Source organism: Neolamprologus brichardi, chromosome 13, assembly GCF_056152115.1.
Source record: "Neolamprologus brichardi isolate AB-2024 chromosome 13, ASM5615211v1, whole genome shotgun sequence".
In the NCBI taxonomy this organism is placed as follows: domain Eukaryota; kingdom Metazoa; phylum Chordata; class Actinopteri; order Cichliformes; family Cichlidae; genus Neolamprologus; species Neolamprologus brichardi.
This window is the reverse complement of record NC_142116.1, coordinates 632,229-650,148: the sequence shown is the minus strand read 5'-3', so window position 1 is coordinate 650,148 and position 17,920 is coordinate 632,229. Positions and strand designations below refer to the sequence as shown.

The following is a 17,920-nucleotide window of genomic DNA, read 5'->3' as shown; positions in this document are numbered from 1 at the left end:
CTGTGCGATTTGTGGCCCATTTTGAGCCGATTTTTGAGTCGTGCGACCAATTTGGTGATCGGCCCGATTTTGGCCTTCATCGTGCATCGTGTAGTGTACGTGGGGTAACGAGAAGCGATTAACACCTCACGACCAGCTCCCGATCATCAATCGCTCGTGAGGGTGTCACCGCAGCCGCTCACACTGCTCACGCGCAAACACGTAAACGTCGGTGAAAAAGACGGAGCAGCACGGCAGTGCAGCATGTGATCTGGACACAAGCGATGGAGGCACAACTTGTAGAACTTTGGAAAGCTCATCAGCCTTTTCGATGTGGCATCACCAAATTATCACGACCACAACAACCGTGAAAATAGTTGGATTTACATCGCTGCTCAATCACAGCTGATCATGTTTTTCATTAGCAGTTTATCAAAGTTGATGGTGGTGTGTGTCTGTGTGAGTGAAAGACAGAGAGGGAGAGCGACAGATTTTCTGTTATAACCTTCATGTTACGGAGGCACAGTGTGACTCAGGTCGCATCAGAGCATCGGGCGGTATAGTGTGAGACCTGCATCGTGACCTACGAACTTATAACCCACGCGAGCCAATCGTGCAGTTTGAAAATCGCACAGTGTTTCCCAGCTTCAGGTGTACTGTCGTCTGAGACTTGCACCGCAGTGTCGGCGTTTGTTTCCCTGTTGGCCATGCTTTTTGTTGTGGTCATCTGTTGTCTTCCGGTATTTTCTCCGAAAGCGACCTTTCCTCAACCAATGAGATGAGCGGTAATCTGAATTGTCATAAGTATGCTGTCAGCTCATTGGTCACAAAGCAGGAGCGGGGCTGGGAATTATGTTTTCAAACAAAGCGGTAATTACATTAAAACTTATAGACTACTTTTGATTCTCACTGTATTACGGGACAAAGCGCGTCCCTTTTCAGCTCAATACGGGACGATTCCGTTTTTTAAGGGACGGTTGGCAACCCTATACAGAAATGAAGCCCAACAATCATGTTTTACAGTCCTGTGGTCTCAGCCTCAGATACTCAACTAATCAAAGTGATGTCATGACAAAAATGAATGACCAACAAAACATTTTTCTCCTTCATTTCTGTCACACAAAGCTGTATGTAACGTGTCTCGCGGTTAGTATCATGGTTGCTAGGCAACCTGAACAGCGCGACGAAGGCTAGACCGTCCCATTTCACAAGCCTCTCACTTCCGCACTTCTCGTACTTATAGTACGCGCCGTACGTAGTACGCGTAGTGCGCGTACTACGTACGGTGCCTCCGTACTAACGCCGTTAAAAGGAGTTTTTCCGCAGCAAACTGAACGCTGATTGGCTGGCTGCTCTCACCTGTTAACGCGTCACAGGTAAAGTTTCATTCAGCATCTGAAGTGAAAAACTCTCAAATCATCCAGCGGCTTTTCTGTGGCTCGGAACTTTTATCGCGATATCAACAACAACTCTCTGCCGGAGGGTACATAGTAACGGTTGCTAAGCAGTCGCTAGGGGCGGGGACGATGGAACAGTCATTTACTGTGACGTAACCGGCTTGCCTTTGAACCTTTGAACTTCTGTTTGACGTCATCAGCCAAAAAAGCCATAAATAGGAGCAGGAACTGTCTCTGAAACACAAACTTGCAACTTGCATTTTACACGCTTTCAACCTGGAAGGTCCATTTCAGACGCGATCAACTCAAAACCTAACAGATAGTCATTTAAGCCGTTCTAACATACAAGCATTAGAAATGGAAAACATAAATACTGAGAACATTAAGGAACTGACAGCTGTTCGTCTTCGTCCTGTCATCGATTCCTTCTTTGCAAATATGACAGCTGAGCAGTGGCGTTCCATTAAAGCAGGAAAGCCTGACATCGCCACGAAGACTCTTCTGGCTGAGGCCATTATAGAGACCATTGAAATAGCGTCGAAGCATTTTCAAACGCTCGCCCAGAATGCCAACATTGAAGTCTCGGAGGAGGCTGTTTTGGAAAACATGGGCAACATACTTCCCGAGCCTTTGGTGGAAGCTTTGAAAGCAGACCATCACGGCCACGAGGATGGCACCAAAAACTTCGAGCAGCTCTTTGTTAAAGAGGTTCTGCTGAGTGTTCAATCTGCTCAGTCTGCTGACAGTCAAACAGGCTTAAGTTTAGAAAACCAGCACATCATTCCTCCAAATCAACTGAACAAAATGATCCATTTTGGTGGGAGAATGATTCGAGCTTTCATCTCCATGATGAAGTCTGTCGGCAGGAGCGCTGACACCGTTAGCCTCACTGATTCAGAGGTGGACGCTGACATTTTAGACTGCCAAGATGTCCCAGAAGAACAGCTGGATGGCCAACAGGAGAGACTCGTGATAGGCTCACAGGACAGCTTAAATACGGCAACTCAGAAAACTGTGGAGTTTGTCCTCCAAAAGGCTGTCGCTGAGCTTTTCCCAGCTGTGGATCAAACTGAAGATCCTGAGTCGAAGAAGCTGAAATCAGCAATGATCAAAGAGAGCGAGCAGTTTGCAAAAGAGCTCACTCGTTCAGTCGAGGCAGAGATTCAGAGTTCCTCAGAGAGCGATGAAGTTATCACTCCTGCATCGTTTAAAGGTAAGTTGGAGCAGCCACTAAAAAACACCGCAGCTAAGATTAAAGCGTTCTTTGCGAAGCAGTTCGCCAAAGCAACGATCCTTCGCGCGGTCAGAAACATCAGGGCAACATTTAAGAGCACGGGGAAGGACGAAAGCAGCGAGTCAGTGGAGAAGCTGGTTGATGATTTTCCGCTTCAGACCGTAGAAGATCTGAGCGACGATGAAACCTGTGAGCTCGAACTCTTTAAAAACATTTCTATGGGCAAAAGTCCGGAGTTCACCAAGCAGCTCACAGAAATGCTCGCCCACCACGCTTCCCCCGCGGCACCTGAAACTTTTCCTGATCGTTTCATCAACAGAAAGGTCAGAGTTTTCATGGCACTCATGAGCTGGTGGTTTCACACCCAGGCTGAGAGCCAGAGTCAGAGCGTGATGCTCGCATTACGTGGTGCAGCGTCAGTGTCAGAACCACAGACGAGCGTCCCAACATCCCAGCCAGAACCTGACCAAACTGTGCCAGACGCTTCTCGACGTAAAGCTCATATCAAAATAATCCTTTACAAATTATTTAGCCGTATAGCTAAAAAATTAAAGATCATGTGCATTTGTGGCTCTGAGAACATCCACAGTTGGGTGCTGGAAGAAGTATGGGACCAACTGCAGGATAAAGAGCTTATTATAACTCCCCGAAACCTTAAAAACCTTGAAAAGCACATCCTCAGAGACCTGCGCGATGTCTTTGGGAGTGTAGAAAATGTTCAAGTAGCTCTGGAGTTACAGAAATCCATCGCTGTGAGACTCATTGCAACGAGCTTGACTGAACATCTGTCAAAAGAGAAAAAGCCGTCTGCCATCGTCAGGTTTTTCACTGCGCTGGCCAAAGCCATCACCAAGCCGTTTAAACGCACAGCTTGAAACGGTGGCTTTGAACACCAACTCGGTATTCGTGTCTTTTTCTTTCAGACCAATACCTAAATACATAACATCACAAATGTCGTAGCAAGAGAGAAATTTGATAAGAAGTGGATTCGAGTCCCCCGACCGGTCTCGGCAGATGGCCGCCCCTCCCTGAGCCTGGTTCTGCCGCAGGTTTCCTCCCATTGAAAGGGGGTTTTTCCTGCCCGCTGTCGCCACGTGCTTGCTCATAGGGGATCATCAGATTGTTGGGGTTTTCTCTCTGGCATTGTAGGGTCTTTATAACATAAAGCACTTCCAATCAGCTTTTGTTATTGGGCCCTATTTAAATACAATTGATTAGACATTTTTAAAAATTCAAAATCAATAAAACAAATTCCAAATTTTAACTTGTATTTGTGTCTCTTTTTATTTTCTGTCTTCATATTCAACAGGCTAAATAATGAAACTCACTGAACTTTATCTTCTGTTTGCTTTTGCGACGTATAAAAAGGTCAAGTTAGGCGTGCAATCGTATAAACATGAGGCGGTACTGAAGCTCAAGGTCACTTTGTTCATCAGCTGTTGATCAAGTTGTTTCTTTGTGTGACAGATTTATTTTAGATAACTCATGACCAGAACGAGCCAAATTTGGCAAACGCCATGAATTCATTTACTAGACGATTGCTGGAAAAACTGTCACTATGTGAGGGAGGGCAGATTAGCCAGCAGAGCCTCAGCGTAGCTACAAAGTCTGTCTGTGTCACAGCAGCGGCTCTGCCACTCAGTGTTTCCTGTTTTATTTTGACAGAGTCGTTGTTAGTGTCAGCTGTTTCCTCGTGTGTTTCCACTCCCCGATTACCTCTAGTGTGTATTTAGTCTGTGTGGTCGTCTGTTCTTCCACGCCACAGTCATCATCGTTTTCATCGTTGTTCACAGCCTGTACTCAGCTCAGTTTCCTGCTCGTCTTGTTGTTTGTCTTCATTCAGACTAATAAAGCCTCACTTTTGCTTTGCTAACCAGCTGCGTCTTCTCTGCTCTGGGGTCCGTTTAAAAACACATCGGCGCCCTGACAGCAAGTACAGTGACATTAAAGAATCATATAGTAATATTAATGTTTCTATACATGCATACAAGATGACAATGATTGTAAAATAAAACCCTGAAGTTACTCAGACCAGCTTAAAGTCTTTCTTCATTAGAGGCCTAAGAAACAGGATTTTTGACTCCGATGACCTCAGGGTCCATCCTGGTTTCTGTGCTACAGAGGTGCTTCTTACAATCGTCACGCTAACTTCTGCTGTGAAGCTGTAATCCTGCCACTGCAGGCTCCACATTAGAGATCAGCAGGTATGAAATCTCTGCCTGATGGATGGAGTTTTACTTTAGTGGCAGAAATGATCACCTCCATCCTCAAAAACATACAAAACACAAACAGCAGCTCTGTGTCGTCACAGACAGATGTTCAAAGTTAACTCAGCTGAAAGAAAAACAAAAATCTGATGTTTATTTTCTCTTAAATGAAAATGCATTGGCCCGTGTATATAATATAATATGCAATGTTTCTTACAAATGCTGTTAAATGAATAATTCCTCACTTTCGTTCGTCCTTCTATTAATGTAAAAATGCTCATGAATATAAACATTTCTTCTGAGGTCGTTTTCAACAGTTCTTTCTGAGTTAGCAGCCGGAGCTTCTGATAACCAGCGAGGCACCAGGAGCCTTTTCAAACGTTGAAACCGACGGGTGCTGCCCCTCGGCAGGCTTCCAGAAAATGGCTGAATAGTAAAAGAGAGGCGGGTTTTAAGGGACGGGAGCTAAACTTGTTTTTGATCAACTGAACATCTGCAGGCTGTCAGTACGACATGAATAGTTTTTGGACTCTAAATCATATAAAGCAGGTCTGTTGCTGGAATAATCAGACGTGCAGAAACTTGATCCTGGAGTATAACAATAGGGACAAACGCATGTCTGCAAAAGATCTTCATTTAAAAATGAATCGTATCATAAAAACGTCACCTGAGAGTTTTCTGACATCAGCAACAGAAAGTAAAAATCAGGCTTCAGCTTCAGGCGTCAACTTTATTCGATATAAAGACAGAAGAGATGGAAGGAAACTGTGACATCGTGGTCGGATGTTCGGGAAGTTCTGAAGTGTTGCAGGAATAAAACGCTTCGATCTGTCGCATTGATCAGTTACGCTGGGATCAGTTTTTGGATGGGTGACCGTGTGCAGGCCCACATGACAGAGCAGTGGCGGTCCTAGCCTGTGTGGCGCCCTGGGCCGACGCTCCCTCTGGAGTTTGTACGTGTTTAGTCTCCAGGAGCCACCGCATATATTTCCCCTGTTTTAGCTTCACTTCACTGGCTGCCCGTTTCTTTTAGGATTCATTTTACATTTTATTTACTTTTAAAGCTCTCCATGGCCCCATCTCATCTCTCTGAGCTGCTACAGCCTCGTACACCCCCCCCCCGCTCTCTCAGGTCAGCTGATCAGCTGCTGCTGCGTGTGCCCAGGACTGGCCGTAAACTTCGTGATCGTGCTTTTGCTGTAGCAGCTCCAAAACTGTGGAGCGAGCTTCCTTTAGAGATCAGACGGGCCACTTCTTTATCTGTTTTTAAGTCACTCTTGAAAACCCACCTCTTGACCCTGACCTTTGACACCACGTGAGATGTTGGTTTTTATTTTTATTTCAGTTGTTTGTAGGTGATTCGATGCTGTTTTATCTTGTTTTTGTTTTAATATAGGGCTGTTTTAATTTTATGTTTTATGTGTTTTATTTATTTATTTTGCTGTTTTCTGTTATTCTATTGTTTTAACTTATTTTCTGTACAGCACTTTGTTCCTGTGCTGGGTATTTTAAAGTGCTTTATAAATAAAATTGGATTGGATATTTATATATAAACATATATAAATAAAAACAGTTTTTTTACATTAGTAATTCCTTTTGTGCATAATTTTATATTATTGTTAATAATAAATAAATTAAAGCAACAAAACAACCTGAAGAGCCGGTTGTTTCCCATCTCTAGTACGAAGCATCTCCACCTTTGGAGACAACAGTCCTGAGTTTGGTGACATTTCCTCACAGACTTCATGTGTGACAGAATGAAGCCGATCAGCAGCTTTTACCGTCTAATGTGGTCTCGATGCTCTCTGGAGCCAGAACGAAACACTCGGTGTGATCTGCAGATCGGTTAGATCACAGGGTTTAATAGAAACGACAGCGTCTGCATGCAGATGATAGGATGATGTTAAAACTACTACGAGGAGACATTAAGCAGATAACAATCATTAAAGTGTTTTCACATCAAAGGGGCTGGACAGCTCTTGAAGTCGGTGCATCAGGTGAGGTTGCAGCTTGAAACGTGAGCCTGTAAACAGAAGGTTTCCCAGCAGCGTCAGAGGAGCCGTGACTTCACGATGCTTTGAATAAAAACTCAACGTCGACGTTTTCTTTTGAAAATCTCTTTATTTTTGCCTCGAAGCCTTCAGGATGATACAAACAAGTTGTTTGCGTTTCACTAATACCAAACCTCACAGGAAGTGACAGCGTATGTACAGATCGGCGAGCCGGCGGCGAACATTCAGGCCGCAGCAAAGCCCAAAAACAAAGCAAGTTTTCACAGGAACTAGTTTGTCGTCCTTCGAGAGACGAATAAATTAATGGCGCCGCCTCTCTGAGGAGGCTCGACCTCTGCGTCTAAAATATCTAAAATATCTAAACCAAAGTGCTCTGAAACGCAGCGAGCGCTAGCTAGGCGTCCAGCCCAACTACGATATGGCTTCTCGAGGTTAATGCGAACATTTATTTACACAGACGAAGAGCTGAAAGCGGCCGCGACGCTCACAAAGTCATCCTACGCTGCTTCACGTTGCACGGTGCGGAAATACACGGAGTGTTACGGGATATGTGGGAGATAAATAGGAGTCGGCGCCGCGGGAGCAGAGACGAGAAACGTTAGCAGGCGGAGCAGCGATTTCTCCGCACGGAGATCCAAATCCTGCCGCCCGGCGGTCACCTGCACGCGGCTCCCGGTCCAGGCTCAGGAAAGCCCACAAACGATTTATTTACACTGAACCAAACGGTTTCCTGAACCTCAACCAGAGAAGACCCGAGGGCTTTGTTCAGCCTCCATCCACCTCCTCCTAATCTGAATCACGCTGCAGCTACACCTGGAAAAATGATTCCTGCAGCCGTCAGCGTGTTGACGAGGAGAAGCTGAAGGAATCAGCAGAGGGTTCGAAGCCATTTCAAAGGTACCGGCGGAGCTCAGAGACGGGCCAACGAGACGAGAACGCCGCGAACGAGACGAACAATTCAGAGTTCCTCAAAAGTGCTCCGAACACGACTCGTTCCCAGAGCGCCGTCCATCTTCTAACTACAGGCTGTGTTCCTGATATGGACCAATCACAGCTCTGCAGCAGTGCCACGGACGCCCCGGCTGAATCTTCCAGCCTCACGTCGGGAACTGCGAGAAGGCGAGGGGAGCAAACCTCAAACACGGACAAAACTACAACGAGTCGATGTTTTATAAACGAAGACCTGAAAGCTGCGACTGAGACCACACGTTCACGTCTATGCAAGCCGCCCCCTGCTGGACGTTAGACAGAATGCAGGTTAAAACTGAGGATGGATTCAGGTTTTTCCACAGACGCCAGCTCAAACTGAGCAGACTTCTTGTGTCCAGAACACCTCAAAGCGTTTTTCCTTGTGTTCAGTCACATAAAATCTCCCACTGACTGGTTTCATGTTACGAGGTAAAAATGTTCACAAAGAACTGATTTCTGTTCGGTACCTTTGAAATGTTCGCTCTGTGGCGTTGTACCTGCAGCTGAAACACGGCGTGGAGATGCTTGTTCGTTCCAGCTAATTCCTGGAGACAATAGTCCAGAACGTTTTGCCTGATTTCAGTGTGGAAGCTGCCGTTTCCCCTTTTTTCCACAGCCTCGAGTTTCCTCCACAGACGACGCCGGCGGTTCCAGCATTACGTGGCCAACAGTGACAGAAACAAGCGAGTTCAACATTGATCCTCTGCTGCCACCTGGAGGCCATCCCCGTCACTGTCAGCCTGATGAGCTGCATCGTGCAAACGCCGCAGCTTTACTTAAAAAACTTCCTGTTCCTGACCTGCTGAGGTACAGAAGTCACAGAGTGCCAATATTCACATCCACCTGAAGTCACAGATTTTACTGTCTAAAAAATAAAGGTCAGCACTTCTTTCAGAATTAAAAGAGGACCTACTGAACAGGAAGTCATCTTCCCCGGATCAGAGGGAGACGTTAGGATTGTGTAGATTATTTATAATATTCTCAGGACCTGGATGTAAACAGAGCAGATTAGATCCGCACATCCATCAACACTTCAGGACTAATGTTCAGTTTTTGGCACACGTCTCGTTTTCAGTCACGGAGACGCTCTGGGCTGTAATCTGAACTCTGAAAGTGGGAACAACATTTCCACACAGTGTTGAGCTCAGACGAGACCACGCCGTCACACCCTGACTGACGACATGTTGGTGGACGCTGACAGCACTCTGGCGACCCCTGGTGGCTGAAAGAGGAAGCTGCTGCTGAACATCAGCACGCTGGTCAGGATTTGAAACAAACGGCTCTTTAACAGAAAACTGTCAGGTGATTCTTCCTGGATGTCAACGACGAGAAAGGTTTACACAATAAAAGCTCCTCCTCTCCTACGGTCATGTGACCGAATCCACCTGTCACCTGTTTGGTCCACAGCACTTTACAAACGTGTTAAATGAGATTTACATGAAGAAGAACACCGTCCCCATGACGATGAGGTGGACGGACTCCAGCACACACAGAAAACTATGGAAGCCCATTAGTGACAAAACCCACAGAGTGAAACCAGCTGCAAAACAAATCTGACTTTTTCAACAAGAGAAAAAATTAAACAAACTCTCACAAAAAATGTTCGATTTTTCCAAAATTTCTCTCGTAACATTTAGAATTAACTCATGTAAGATTTAACAGGCTCCAGGATTCATCCTCATATTTTTACTTAAAAGTTCACACTGAGATTTTTCACTTGTGGTTTTTAAAGTTAAAGATTTTCAAGTAGTACAAACAACAAAACATCAAAATCTGAATAAATAAGACACCTGGCTCCCTGCAGAGTGAACTCATGAAGTTTTATTTTGTTCCCTCAGCAGATTTTGGTCACTAATGGTCTTCCGTACAGCCTGTTGTTTTCCAGCAGAAGTCAGAAAAACCAAAAACCGTCTCCATCCAGCACGTTCAGGCTGTGTTTACACATCAACCAGCACTACTGTGATTACTGTGCACACACACACACACACACACACACTCACTCACACACACACTCACACACACACTCGCACGCGCTCAGTGGAGTGCAGAGGAAGAGGTGGTTCGGCGTTCCTGTGTAGCCGCTCCCTTTGTTTGTTTGTCTGTTTGTTTATCTCTCGCTCTCTTGTCCCCTTTGCTCGGGTGCCATGGCAACAGTCCCACGCACTCTGTCCGTCACATACCGTCGACATGGCAACCCGCTCCCCCGTGGGTTAATGGAAGAAGCAGAGCGGCGGCGGCGAGGTCGAGGACTAAAATAAAAAGTTCCCGCTGCAGCTGGAAGCCGAGCGGCTACTCACACTCCAGCAGGAAGTAAAGCTTTTATTCTGAAAGTCTGCAGCTGTCCGTTCCTGCTGAGGCCTATGGGAAATAAAGGGACGGCTGAGCGATGAACCGTGTTAGTGTTTCCTGGACGCCCATCGGGTCGCCCTCAGACCTGACCGGCGTCTCCTCTCCCGCGGACCTCGAACGTCTCGGCCAATCAGGCGACTGAGGTTTAACAGAAAAGGTTTAAAGGAGGATGTCAGCCTGCTACCCATGATGCTCCGCGTCCGTCTCCAGCCACATGACACTTACACGACGCCGTCCTCGCCCCTTTACGGCGCCTCCTCCTGTTTGCTGCTCTGCTTCTCCAGCTCCGCCCGCTGGCCGCTCCCACCGCCGTTCTTCTTCTTGCTCGCCTCCCTGCTGCTGCCTCCGCCGGCCTTGGAGGTCGAGGAGGACGTGACCTTCAGGCTCTTTGACGTCTTGGAGCTGCGGGTCTTTTCCTTGTTGGTGGTGTCCTGGGGCAGCGAGGGGCTGGAGTGCGCCCTCTGCAGGCCGCCGTCATCAAACAGCCGAGCCTCAAAGGCGGAAAGGTCCTCATCGCCGCTCGCCAGCTTGGCCCGAAGCAGCATGGCGTACGTACCGTACCGGGTTTTCTGTGGGAGAGAAGAAGAAGGAGGAGATATGAACAACGAAAGTGTCGTTCTGGGTCTAACGAGGACCAATCAGGGGGCTTTTCAGAGTCTGACCTGATAAATCATCATCATTAATATTATTATTAACGCTGCTTCTCTCCGGTTTTCCAGCGTCTCCGTTGTTACGTGACATCAGGGCGAAACCTTGTGTGTGAAGGGGAAAACGGCGCTGTGTTCCTTCCTCTAAGAACACGGCGTGCTGGAGTGTGTGCAGCCTGTTCGACACCCGACAGACTGATGCAGCGACCGTCTGTGGCGAAGACGAGCAGACGCGAGGCAGAAGGTGACACGCCGGCCTCGGAGACATTTTACGGCTTCGCATTCAGCCGGAGACGAAGATGAAACGCCGCCACAAACAAAACACGACTCCGGTTATCGTCTGCTCCAATAAAATCTGGGTTTGGTTCCAAGGTACGGAGGACCAAAACCGCAAAAAAAAATTTAAAAATCAAAAAATCAAAAATAAAACAAAAAACCCACAAATAAGTGACTCGATCAAAAAATCAAAAGTCAAAAACAACAATAAGGTAGTGAATCTAATTAACTTGGACTTTGGCATCTCTGGTCCTCCATACTTGGCCTGGAATCATTTTTTCTACGAAATCATTAATTAATTAATTAATTAATTAATTAACTTCTTTGTTTTAATTTGACTGCTAAATATTTGTAATGAAATATCGTATTTCATTGAAAATCATTAATTAATTAATTAATTAATTAATTAATAAACTTCTTTGTTTTAACTGCTAAATATTTTTAATGAAATATCGTATTTCATTGAAATGCATTTAAAAATTATTTTGTAAACATTTATTTTTGGCAGCTTTGGTCCTCCATAATAAGGTGCAGATTCAGAGTACTGAAATACTTCCTGCGTGTTATTTTAACCTCCTCACCTCAAACTCCAGGTACTCCTGTCGGAGTTTCTGCTCCTCCAGCTCACGACCTTTCACCTTTCGGTCCGGCGTAGCGGCGGCGAGGTCAGACAGCTCAGAGGACACCGCCCTGAAACGGTTCTCGTGAGATTTGACCTGCTCCTCCTGTCGGGACAGAGGGTGGGGGGAGAGGTGTGAGTCTGGTGAAAGTGGGCGGAGCTGAAAAGGACGGCGGCGGCGTTTTTACCTGTGACAGTTTAGTGTTGGATCCCGGCAGTAGAGGACGGCTGAACTTCTTCTGGGACCCGATCGCGGCCGGGAACGGGGGAGCAGAAAACATGGCCGCCACTACGTTGATGCGCGTGATCCACGACTGCATCTGCTCGGCGTTCCTGCAGGAAACACAGGAAACACCGTAACTTCCTGTCTCGTCCGGTTTAGTTTAAGCTGTTTATCCTTCCTGTACTGCCTGCAAGCTGCTTGGAAACCCTCCTCCCCCCCTAAACACAGACAGACTTACGGGGCCTGGAACAGGAAGACCCTCCAGTCGGCGGTCCTCAGGTAGAACACGTTGGGCCTCTTGCTGTAATCGGCGGCCCGCATGGCCAGAGAGTGATGGATGGACACGGCGTTCTTCACGTCCTCCTCCGTCAGCTCCTTCTCAGCTCGGTACTCGTCCTGCGGATCAGATCGGCGTCAGCTCTCCAAAAACTCAAACATGAAAGACGCTTAAACGCGATGCTCACCACATTCCTGCTCGACTGTCTCGCTATAAACGCCGTTTCTGATTAAAGGAGTGAAACGGAAACGGTTCTTTCAAAGCTCTGACAAAGTTTCTGAGAAAAAGTTCTCATGGCACAAAAATCTGTGTTTTCATGTTAACGAGCTGCGAGGAGTCCATAAGTATGTGGACGGGTACTCAGGCTTTATAGTTCAACCCGTCCACTTACTTTTGTGCGGCAGTGTGTAAAGCAGGCCTCACTAGTTCAGGTATTTTAATCAAAGCTCTAAAGTCAAAGATGAACGCGGCGGTGGGCGGAGACGTTAAAAACTGCCGCTCCTGAATCAGCGCGGATAGAAAAACAGGCTGACGCCCAAGCTCGCTGCGTTTCCTGTCCTGCAGAGAGAGGGGCTGCTGGGAAACGTAGTGCACGCTTACCTTCTGCAGGTAGAGGACCATACCCTTCAGCATGGCGTAGAAAGACTTCCACCCCCTCTTCCCCCGCGGCGCTGCAACAGCACAAACACCAAACAAACAGGAAGTGAGGGATCAGCTGACAGGGGGCGTGGCAAAACTGAAAACTGAAGGAGGAGGAGCGGCGTACTTCTCTTCCCGTCGGGGTCGGCGTGGACTTTGCGGACCAGGAAGCCGCTCTTGTACAGCTCGCCATCGGCCTGATGGGCCACGCCCACCAGCGGGTTTCCACTACTCCCGAGGCGTTTCATGGTGTGGGAGGCGGAGTCTGTTCGAATGTCCGCCAACTCCGACATGGACTTCCTCAACTCCTCTTCATCACTTCAAGAGAGGAAACAGTTTAAAAGAGCCTGCGTCAGCTCGTCGCCATCGCAGAGCGTTTACGTCTCATTGCTAACGACTCGCTCGGGTAACGCCGTTCTCTTCCATCCCGCTGGGTTCATGTTTCAGCTCACCGTCACCTCGCACTTCCTTTTCTTTAATTCTCATAAATGAATAAATGACCTCACTTCCTGTGTCAGCTCGTCGATCAGTTTCATCCTCTCAGTGGATTCATTTCACCAGGTTATTTTAACAGAATCATCATCATTTTAACAGAAGAAGAACTTCCTGAAAGTCGTTTGATGGCAGAGATTTTTAGATGATTTCTCTACATAACAGCAGGAATGTTGAACGTGACCTGAATAAATACGTTATTTATCAGGAAGAAGCTGAACGTCACACAGGAAGGAAAAGTTTAGGAGCAAGAACAGGCTGAACACGAGGGCGGACAGATGCTGCACGGATACAGACACCCAGTAACTCTATGTATTTATGTGTGTGTGTGTGTGTGTGTGTGTGTGTGTGTGTGTGTGTGTGTGTGTGTGTGTGTGTGTGTGTGTGTGTGTGTGCGTCCACAGTCAGGCATGGGCGTTGGGATGCTGACCTGTAATTACAGTCAGGAACGAAGCAGGGAACGGTTACCACAGCAACAGAGGCTTAAATAAGGGAGTCAGGGCAGCAGGGACACACACACACACACACACACACACACACACACACACACACACACACACACACGCACACACACACACACACACACGCACACACACAGTGGAGATGTTTGTACATGCTGTGTGTCGAAGCAGAAACTCACATGGTCCACTGCAGCTTCTCGTTCTTGATGGAGCTGTACAGCGTCTGCAGACACACACAGACACACACACACACACACACACACAGACACACACACACACACACACACACACACACACACAGACACACACACACAGACACGCACAGACACACACACACACACACACACACATGAAGAGCTCATATGTAATTCACAGTAATCTGATTACTTGATAGGACATTCAGTATTTAATCCACATTTTTCACGTGCTCAGACTAAAGATGGTCACATGGCCTAAAAGCCAGGTGCTGATTGGCTGTGTGGATTTAATGACTCATCATTTGTAACGCAGACGAGTTTCGTTGGGCGATCAAACCTGTTTAAAGGGCCGTCCACACAGGAAACCACGCCATCACCTGAGACCGCCGCTGACAGCCTCATACGAGCACCTGCGAGCAAAATAACCGCTGGTGACAGGAAGTGGGAGATTTTGATGCGAGCGACTGAAGCAGCTAGCAGTGAGAGCTGATCGACATGTGAGCCGCTGGTACTTAAACTAGCTAGTTGCCCAGGCAACCAGAGGCTGGCATGTGCAGTATGGGCCGCGAGCAACTTAGGAAGGAGCGGGTCACTTCCTGTGTGGAGGCGCTTTTCGGTCTCGGTTCACCCTGCGCCTGAAAACAGCTGGTATAGCCCCTCCCCCTTTAAGCCCCACTCCATACCGACAACCCCCTTTCTTCTGATTGGCCGGATTGTGAAAGCCTGCTGAGGGGCCTTTGTCCATTATTACAGAGATGTGAAGAAAACGTAAGTGTGCGTCTGACACGACAACAACGACAATAATAACAAAAACCAGCCAATGATATATGAAGAAACCGCTGATGTCATCACAAAGGTATGAACACAGGTGTGATGTGAAGCGGTCGGCGCAGAGGATTCATCGAGGTTTGTAAACGTGTCACGTCAGGGGTAACTTAGGCACAGGTGAAGGTTCACAGGTGAAGGTTCACAGGTGAAGGTTCACAGGTGAAGGTTCACAGGTGAAGGTTCACAGGTGAAGGTTCACAGGTGTGTCTCCGGCTCTACCTTCTTCTTGCGGCTCTGCGGGTGCTGCTGCCCATCCTGGGTTTTTCCCAGCAGGTCGGGGAAGGCCAGCGGTTTGAGGGAGCGGGAGCGGGGGGTCCTGGGATACCTGAACGGGTCGTTGTCCCTCGAGTCCCGCCCGCTCCGGACCGAGCACAGCGAGCGCGAGCGCATGCGGCCCGTGGAGTGGATGCTGTTGACGCCGATCATCTGGGCGGTTTGAGTCGGGATCCAACAGATAAAAAAAGTCCAAACTTTTTATGTTTCCTGTACAGACGATCCTTGGGCCCGCGTTCGCCGCTTCCACGGAATGGTGCGGCGGATCTCGTCCAGCCCGTTGATGAGCGCCGGGCTGCGTCGCTTCAGACTCACGTCACGAGCGTCCAGACCGTAGACGAGTGCAGGAAGGAGCCGAGGAAGCGAGGAGGTGAGGGCGTGTAAAATAGAGACGGGCTAATGACGGCCACTGACGAGCGGCTGGATGGATGGCGCCTCCGCGAGCTCGGCCTGCTGCATTATGGATCCGGCTCTATTCATTATGCATAACAACACAGCAGCTCTTCATCAGCCTCACGGTCCTGCTGGCTGCCGGAGCCTCGCTCAGGTGTTCAGAGCCGAAAGCACGAAAGCAGGACAAGAAACAGAAACCTGTGGACTCCTCTGTGAACGCACTGAATCTGCAGTTACGAGTCAAACGTGCGATAGTTTAGTCCCAGCTGTGATTGGATGACTGATCACTCAAAATGTTTCATTCTTCCTGTTTTAAATCAAACGTTAATGTTGGCGTTAAGGCTAAAATGAGCCTTTTTGTGCATGAACTCATATTTCTGTTTAGCTAAAATCCTTTTATTTTGAAAATAAATCACATTTATGCCGATGTCTGATAAACTATTTCATAAATAACTGTTTACAATTAGCTTTAATATGTTTGGACTGCAATTCGTTCAAAGCAGAAAATTTTAGCTGCAGAAATGATTCAGACGATCAACTCGACATCAAACGTTTGACGTTTTCTACAAATTAATATTTTTTTAAAGGTTTTACAGTTTTTATACATTTGATCAAATTCAAAATCAATTAAAACTGAAAATTTGAGACTTTAAAGTTTCTGTCAGCCGTCGACACGTCCGCCTCCAAACACGCCTCCAAACACGCCTCCAAACACGCCTCCAAACACGCACACTCCAGACTGTCTGACAGAGTGTGTGTGTGCGTGTGTGTGCGTGTGTGTGCGCGTGTGTGTGCGTGTGTGTGTGTGCGTGAGTGTGTGTGCGTCTAATCCATCAGCGATTCAGAGGCAGTGACATGAAAACCATCCGAACCGCAGCTCCGAGCTCGTCCTGGATTTTGGGGGTCTGTGCTGCTGTTGACCTCCTGATGCAGCGGCCGTGGAGGTGCTGTTAGCGGAGGTGCTGTTAGCGGAGGTGCTGTTAGCGGAGGTGCTGTTAGCAGAGGAGAATCCCTGGACTGCAAATAAAGCTGCGTGACGGAGGAGAGGCATCAGCTCGCTCTCACATCCAAAAAAGAAAAGAGGAAAAGCAGGGAGGCTGGGCGAGCGAGCACACCCACACAGGCAGACAGGGAGAGAGAGAGAGCACCCCCAAAACTGACGTCAGCTTCCTCCAGCTCCCTGATGGAGGACGGACGGACGGACGGAGGGCGGAGGTGGAGGCACAGGAGAGGCTAACGAGGAGAAAAAAAGGAGAGAAAGGTTCTCCTGTTGCACTCTGATGAGGAGAGAATCCCTCCTTCCTCCTCCTCACATCTCTCTTGATCTCTTCGTCCTCCAACTTCACTCCCACTCTTCTCCTCCTCCTCATTCACTTGATTTCCTCCTGCAGGAGAATCCCTCAGTCAGGTCAGGTGAGCTCACTCCTCCTCTTCTTCGTCTTCTCTTCCTCCTCCCCACTGAGACACTGAACTGTTGAAGGCTGTTTGCTCGCTCTCCCTCCTCCTCCTCTGTCTCCCTCTCTCTTTTTTCCCTCGCTCTCGCAATGCGCATTTTCCCTCAGCTGCAGCAGCCAATCGGAGGCCAGGGATGGGAGCTTCAGCCCGCCTTCTGTCCTCCTTGGAGCTGTCAGTCACGGTGGGTTCACAGAGCTGAATGTAAATGCAGCTGAGAGACGATCAGCAACAAAAACTCTAATTCAGCTGAACGTGAAAAATATGACAGCGAGCCGACGACGTGTGAGCGAAGACACCAATCACATTCACGCCCCAATGAAATCAATAATCAATACAGAATCAGTTTTATCTCAACTTCAGTAAAAGCACACTCAGGACCTGAATGTTGAACTGTGGAAACCGTTTTCACAGCGCCGTGATGAAGAGAGGCAGCTTCCTCCACTCGAGCCTAAAGCAAGCCCGTTAGCATCAGCGCTTCTCTGACCTTCACTGTGCCGCCGTCCCAAGGAGTGAGAGGCCAGGAGACCACAAAGAGACGCAGAGCGACCACAAAGAGACGCAGAACGACCACAAAGAGACGCAGAACAACCACAAAGAGACAAATGACCACAAAGAGACAGAACGACCACAAAGAGACAGAGAACGACCACAAAGAGAGAGACAATGACCAAAAAGAGATGCAGAACGACCACAAAGAGACGCAGAACAACCACAACGAGACGCAGAATGACCACAAAGAGACACAGAATGACCACAACGAGACGCAGAACGACCACAACGAGACGCAGAACAACCACAAAGAGACAAATGACCACAACGAGACGCAGAACGACCACAAAGAGACACAGAACGACCACAAAGAGACACAGAACGACCACAAAGAGACACAAAACGACCACAAAGAGACGCAGAACGACCACAAAGAGACGCAAAACGACCACAAAGAGACGCAAAACGACTACAAAGAGACGCAGAACGACCACAAAGAGACGC

At 47.9% G+C, this 17,920-nt stretch overlaps 2 protein-coding genes across 3 annotated transcripts in view; one reads left to right on the top strand and one right to left on the bottom strand.

Moving 5' to 3' along the window:
• Nucleotides 1–1,299: 1,299 nt before the first annotated feature.
• LOC148099813 (uncharacterized) lies at nt 1,300–3,874 on the top strand. Its single transcript, XM_087849656.1, has one exon. It carries the CDS (start codon nt 1,734–1,736, stop codon nt 3,483–3,485), a length of 1,752 nt encoding a protein of 583 aa, XP_087705782.1. The 5' UTR covers nt 1,300–1,733; the 3' UTR covers nt 3,486–3,874.
• A 3,043-nt stretch (nt 3,875–6,917) lies between these two features.
• psda (pleckstrin and Sec7 domain containing a) overlaps nt 6,918–17,920 on the bottom strand; it is a 48,977-nt gene continuing 37,974 nt past the window's right edge. For both annotated transcript variants that reach the window (XM_087849902.1, XM_087849901.1), the window contains 7 exons: nt 13,961–14,004; nt 12,956–13,146; nt 12,790–12,860; nt 12,151–12,308; nt 11,878–12,022; nt 11,652–11,795; nt 6,918–10,716 (listed from right to left, as the gene is read on the bottom strand). In XM_087849902.1, the coding sequence (XP_087706028.1) occupies nt 10,393–10,716; nt 11,652–11,795; nt 11,878–12,022; nt 12,151–12,308; nt 12,790–12,860; nt 12,956–13,146; nt 13,961–14,004 (1,077 nt within the window). In that variant the 3' untranslated portion in view covers nt 6,918–10,392. The remainder of the gene's footprint in view (nt 10,717–11,651; nt 11,796–11,877; nt 12,023–12,150; nt 12,309–12,789; nt 12,861–12,955; nt 13,147–13,960; nt 14,005–17,920) is intronic.